We start from the raw sequence: 6,769 nt of genomic DNA, 5'->3' as shown, positions 1-6,769 counted from the left end.
TCAGTGGGAACCATTAATCTGTTTCTTCTATTTGTTTGTTGAACAGGTTCATTATTCAGTTTTTTATGATTAAAATCCATAAAATCTTGATTCTTTAAAAACTCAACAGAATCATTTGTCATGGGTCAAACTTGAATTGAAAGTTTCTGATCTGTATTTGTTCTCAGGTGTTGATTGACAGCTGATCCTGATCGTTCCTCTGCAGGATGAACAACGTCAGCGTGGATCTTCTGCAGCTCGAGGGGTTAAAGGTCAGCCCTGCGGCCTCTCTTCCTGCCTTCGTCCTGCTCCTCCTCATCTACGTCTTCATCATGGTGTCTAACCTGGGCCTGGTGCTGCTGATCTCCACGGAGCGGAGCCTCCACCAGCCCATGTACCTGCTGTTCTGCAACATGAGCATCAACGACGCGTTCGGAGCCAGCGTGGTCGTCCCTCGTCTGCTGAGCGACGTCTTCCTCCCGGGTTCGGACCGGTACATCTCTTACGTGGACTGCGTGGTTCAGGCGTTCTGCGCTCACTTCCACGCGAGCACCGCTCACACCGTGCTGATGATCATGGCCTTCGACCGGTACGTGGCCATCTGCGACCCACTGCGGTACGCCGCCATCATGACCAACACGATGCTGGTGAGTTTGTCGGTGTCAGCCTGGACGGTGCCTCTGCTCCTGGTGGGCGTGCTCCTGGGCCTCAGCGTCCGGCTGTCGCGCTGCAGGAGGATCATCTTCAACCCGTTCTGTGACAACGCCTCCTTGTTCAAACTCTCGTGTGAAAGTGTCCTCATCAACCACATCTACGGCCTCGGCTACACCGTGGTCCTGCTGGGCTCGTCCCTCGGCAGCGTGACGCTCACCTACCTGAGGATCGCCATGGTGTGTCTGAGCAGCCGGAACCAGGCGCTGAGCCGCCGGGCGCTGCAGACCTGCGCCTCCCACCTCGCCGTCTACATCATCATGTTTGTGTCCGGCTCCATCATCATCGTCCTCCATCGTTTCCCCCACCTGTCCGACCACAGGAAGCTGGCCTCCATCATGTTACACGTGGTTCCTCCCGCCATGAACGCCGTCATCTACGGACTGCAGATCAAAGCAGTCCGAGAGAAAATCAGCCTCCTGTTCACGAAGAGAAACCACAGACCTCTAAGTTAAGAAAATGAAACCCTGCGTCGCTCTGTGGCTTCATCCAAGAAGTGATTGAAGAGCTTAATAAATCAAATTGACTCTAATATCAATTAAATGAATTATAGGCATAACATAAATAAATAAAACACTAGAGCTTTAGAACATCTTCAGTCTTCTCATGTTCCTGAATTTAAATTAATTTAATTCATTGTCTCGTGGTTTCAGTTCTTCTCTCTGAGGTTTGTTCACGTGTTTCTGATCAGTTTGGTTTGAATCAGTTATTTGATGATATGAAAACAGGCTGAGACGTGATGATTGACAGATGACACTGACTCCTGATTGGTCAGATATGTGTATGGCCGAGGCATCGACACCACTTCTCCACCATCACTTCTGCTGACTCCAACTGTAAATGACGTCATCACCACAAGATGGCAGCGTTTGAATCTGAGATATTTAAGCTTCATTAGAGGAAGTGGAGACGAGTCGTCGTCTTTATTTAAAATCTAAGTTTGGATTTAAAAACCAACAACACACGACTTTTATGTTTATTTGTTTTTAAGTTTCTCCACAGATGAACATGATGTGTCATGTGATGTTTGTGTTACATCATCAGTTCAGTGTTTCCTCTCTTTTATGTCCATGTTTGGTCTCCTCCTCCTGAAGGAAACATCTGGCTCTTCAGCTGCTGAATCATCTACATGTTCATCAGCAGATCTGAGTCTGATACTCACAGATGTTAACAGATGATAACAGAAACCAGACGAGCAGTAAAATCGACTCAAACATCCACAACATGCTTGATGATGACAGCAACGGTTGCCTGGAGACAAAGTGATGAGCAACACAACAAACTGAAGAACGAGAGTCAAAGAAGAAGAAGAAGAAGAAGAAGAAGAAGAAGAAGAAGAAGAAGAAGAGACAGGTTATAAAAGACGGGTGAGAGACAGGTCCGACAGGAGGACGTCCACGTTATCACAGGTAAACATGACCCACTCACACACTCACACACTCACACACAGTTTACTTTTCACTTTCATCCGAGACATATCGTAGATATGTATGTTTTATACATGAAACATTATTAATGTTAATTATAAAAACATAAGAAACATGAATCAACTTTCAATTATAACTTGAAGGTCTAATTTGAGATTTTAGTTTATTTGTTTCTATAAGATTTTAGTGAATAGTTTAAAGAAAATAAAGAAACCTTTCGTTATTTTAGTTTTGATTGAAATTCGTTTGTTTTATTATGTAAAGATTTTTCAACATTTTTACATTTCAGGATAAAATGTCAGAGTTTTAATATAATAAATGAATAGAAGTAGAAATCTGCTGGAATGGTCACTTGGTTCACTTTGTGCCTTTAAGTTGAAACACGTGATGGAGACGTGTCCCTGATTCTTTGATTCTGCACAGAGGACATTTGTCCGTTTGATGAGGACGTTTGTTGTGTTTCCAGTTTGTCTCCTGAGCTTCACATGTTTGTGTCAGTTTCTCTTTTAATTTCTTAAAAGATTTTATTTCATGTTACAGTTGTGATAAAAACTGAAGAACTTATTATTCACGAGTATTTTGATGAGTCACCTCAGCACTAAACTGTAAAATCAGATTCCACATGTCTCATCTCAGGAGCTCACTTCATTGTATTTGATATTTGATCAGTTTGTCGTTTTCATCACTTCAATGTATTCATCCATTTTTTAAACATTAGAGTCTGTAAGGGAAATGTAACATGTGACCATAATATAATCATGTTTATGTATACTTGGATTGATCATCATTGAATCTCTAAAAATATGTAACTTTGATGTTGCCGTTTCCTGTAGAACTATTTGAGTGCTGGCCTGATTACTCCAGTCACAGTAATCTAATTAGTCCGGACACAGTGTGATAGTAATTAGCTATTCAGGCATTATGATTGATGTAAGGAACTACTTTGATGTTCCTTACACAAACTCACCTAACAAAGACCTTACAGCACGGGGGACTTGTGGTGGTTGTAGACAATAAGAAGGGATCTTGGAGACAGATGTTACACTCCAGGGGTCTGAGAGCAGGGGACAGGATATCCGTCACCTATTTCCTTTATATCAAAGAGGCTGATCAATAAGTTTGTTCCTCTCTAGGAGGAGCTTGAAGATGTTTGAAGTGCTGCTTCTCCTGTGTCATTAACTGTTTAACAACCCCCTCCCGAATGGGTGGGGTTAGCCAAATGTATAAATACCAACCACTGTCTTCCATCTGGGTGCATATGACAAACTCAACTCTGTTGTATGTACCATGCTCGAGCATTAAATGTGTGACAATACTGTAAGAGAATTGTGTCTCGTTTCTTCCTTGCTAAAGGTGGGATTGTAGAAATTGCCACGACAAGTCGAACAAAGAGAAACTTCCGCTGCAGTGAAATCATTGAAACCTAATAAATGAAACGAGTGTAAGACTGATTTTCTTCTTCTGTGGTTCACATGTTCCAGGTTCTGAACACGTGTGGAAACATTTCAGTCCATGTTGCTCAGTCAGAGAAAATAAATTACACACATGACGTGAACATGTTCAACTGGAAACTTTATTGAAGATGATTCAACACGTTTGTGCTGCTCAGACTCACTCGGATCTTTTTCTGTTGAACTGAATTGAAATGAGTTTTCTGTTTCTCTCTCTGTTCTTGAACGTCTCCTCAGCGTCATGGAGAACCAGACATTCAGTGCTGATATTCTATCCATTGAGGGGTTAAAGGTCAGCCCCGCGGCCTCTCTTCCTGCCTTCGTCCTGCTCCTCCTCATCTACGTCTTCATCATGGTGTCTAACCTGGGCCTGGTGCTGCTGATCTCCACGGAGCGGAGCCTCCACCAGCCCATGTACCTGCTGTTCTGCAACATGAGCATCAACGACGCGTTCGGAGCCAGCGTGGTCGTCCCTCGTCTGCTGAGCGACGTCTTCACTCCCACGACTCAGCGCTACATCCGCTTCTATGAGTGCGTCCTTCAGGCCTTCGCCAGTCACTTCCATGCAGGCACCTCCCACGCGGTGCTGATGATCATGGCCTTCGACCGCTACGTGGCCATCTGCAACCCGCTGCGGTACGCCTCCATCATGACCTCCCGGATGGTGGTGAGGCTGTCGGCCGGGGCCTGGGTGGCGGCCTTCCTCTCCGTGGCGATCCTCCTGGGCCTCACCGTCCGCCTGACGCGCTGCAGGAGGCTGATCAGCAACCCGTTCTGCGACAACGCCTCCTTGTTCAAGCTCTCCTGCCAGAACCTCCTCATCAACCACATCTACGGCCTCGGCAGTGCCGTGGTCATCCTGGGCTCCTCCCTTGGCAGCGTGACGCTCACCTACCTGAGGATCGCCATCATGTGCTTCAGCAGCAGGAGCAAGGGGCTGAGCAGCAAGGCGCTGCAGACCTGCGCCTCCCACCTGGCCGTGTACGTCGTCATGCTGGTGGCGTCCTTCACCCCCATGATCATGCACCGGAACCCCCAGTGGGCGGACGGGGGCAAAGTGGCGTCCGTCCTGTTCCATGTCGTGCCCCCGGCGCTGAACCCCATCATCTATGGGCTGAACTGCAAAGAGCTCCGACAGAAGATCAGCAGCGTGTTTTACACGAGTGACGTCAAATGATCCAGAGAAGCTTCACAGAAATCACTCAAATACAGAGTGGAGCTGATCTGAGATCAGCTCAAAACACTCTGAAGTTAATAAAAAACAGAGTTTATCTCCAATATTCAGCAGGAAACTTTAAACATGAAGAGTTCTGAACAGTTTGGTGGATTTGTTCGAGCAGCAGCTCCTCAGGTTCTTCTGGTTTTCTCTACACAGGTAATCCCCAAGTGCGGCTGCAGGGGGCGCTGTTCATCACCATCAGAAGGAAGGCTTTATGAAGAAATTACATAATTTTTTTTTGTAAATAATGATCATAAACTGGATTTCTGTTCCAATATTCTTATTTTGTTATGACAACATTTTCTCATATTTTGTCTGTGATTTTTATCATTTGTTTAAGTTTTAAACGTCATATTTAAATGATTCATTTCACAAACCACGAGGAAGAAAGCGTTTTTCTCCAACTGGAAGTGATTTCATTTGTTCTAATAAATGGATTTTTCTGTTTAATGTACCTCGAGTTTGATCTTTTGAAATGTTTGAGATACAGATACCTGTCCACAGCTGACCAGCTTATTATTAGTATCTTCATTCATATTATACACATATATATATACACATATATTATTTATATAACAGTCTATCTACAAAGAGACTATGTAGAAGATGCTTGTTTATTCCTGTCCATCTTATTAATCCTGTAGTTATGATTTATACATTTTTATTACTGCTCATAATTTACTTGAGCTACAATACATCCATTGGACAGTACTAGCTGTCAATCACACTGTGGTATCACCCCCCCCCCCCCCCCCCCAGTACATCCGGTGCTTTATGGTCTGTTTGACTCTAAATGATCATCAGCTGTTTGAAGACGACTTGAAACTAGAGACTGAGACAGAAACTCATGAATGTTACTGACGTTAGAAAGAGAGAGATACCATCACACAACTCTGAACATCCAACAAACTGAGTATTAATATACATGAACATGACACTGAGAATTAATACATATGAACACTACATGACACTGAGTATTAATACATATGAACACTACATGACACTGAGTATTAATACATATGAACACTACATGACACTGAGTATTAATACATATGAACACTACATCAAACTGAGTATTAATACATATGAACACTACATCAAACTGAGTATTAATACATATGAACAATACATCAAACTGAGTATTAATACATATGAACACTACATCAATCTGAGTATTAATACATATGAACACTACATCAAACTGAGTATTAATACATATGAACACTACATCAAACTGAGTATTAATACATATGAACACTATCAATCAATCAATCAAATTTTATTTGTATAGCCCATATTCACAAATCACAGTTTGTCTCATAGGGCTTTGACATGGTGAGACATCCTCTGTCCTTCACCCTCAACAAGAGTCAGGACAAACTACTAAAAACCTTTTAACAGGTACAAATACGTAGAAACCTCAGAGACACATGTGAGGACCCGTCTCCCAGGACGGACACAAGTCAACAGATGTCAAGTTTAGGAAACAAAAATTACGATTACGATCCACAAATCGTAATCCATGGTGCGTCAACAGAGGCCCTGGATCTGCGGGCGATAAAGCAAAGGGACTCGGGGAAGGGGTCAAGTCAGAAACATGTACTGATGAGATATGACTTAATTTGATGTGATAGGGATGAAGAAGAGGAAGGAGAAGCTGGAAAGAGAAGCTCCGTGTGTCATTTGTCATAAATTCCCTTTGCGTCTTAGGGTCATCAGGGGTTTTTACCATGTAATCAATGATACAATGATACAGGCCGAACCTGAGGCTACACTGAGGCTCAAGGTAAATCTGACTGGCTACTGGTTTGTATGGTAGAACGATGAAAACCATGTGGCCCACTCAGTAGATCAGACTTCAATACCTCAATGCCTTTTTAGACTAAACGCTTCCTATTTTAGAACATAGAACGAGTTACGTTCTGCCGCACTAATTAGCTCTAACTATAAGCTTTATCATAAAGGAAGGTGAAGCTGAAAGT

The 6,769-nt window shown here is 43.3% G+C and overlaps 2 protein-coding genes across 2 annotated transcripts in view; both read left to right on the top strand.

The window, feature by feature from the left end:
* LOC128457051 (olfactory receptor 52E8) overlaps nucleotides 1-2,812 on the top strand; it is a 2,855-nt gene extending 43 nt beyond the window's left edge. Inside the window, exons 1-2 of the mRNA XM_053441563.1 lie at nucleotides 1-46; nucleotides 168-2,812. The exon at nucleotides 1-46 is cut by the window's left edge and continues 43 nt beyond it. Coding sequence (XP_053297538.1) covers nucleotides 207-1,145 — 939 coding nt within the window. The 5' untranslated portion in view covers nucleotides 1-46; nucleotides 168-206 and the 3' untranslated portion in view covers nucleotides 1,146-2,812. The remainder of the gene's footprint in view (nucleotides 47-167) is intronic.
* A 994-nt stretch (nucleotides 2,813-3,806) lies between these two features.
* On the top strand, nucleotides 3,807-4,745 carry LOC128457283 (olfactory receptor-like protein COR4). The gene has a single exon (XM_053441918.1). It carries the CDS (start codon nucleotides 3,810-3,812, stop codon nucleotides 4,743-4,745), a length of 936 nt encoding a protein of 311 aa, XP_053297893.1. The 5' UTR covers nucleotides 3,807-3,809.
* The last annotated feature ends 2,024 nt before the right edge of the window (nucleotides 4,746-6,769 follow it).

This window comes from Pleuronectes platessa, chromosome 15 (assembly GCF_947347685.1).
Source record: "Pleuronectes platessa chromosome 15, fPlePla1.1, whole genome shotgun sequence".
Taxonomy (NCBI): Eukaryota; Metazoa; Chordata; class Actinopteri; order Pleuronectiformes; family Pleuronectidae; genus Pleuronectes; species Pleuronectes platessa.
Note: the sequence above shows the minus strand (reverse complement) of the source record. Positions and strands in the feature narration are given on the sequence as shown.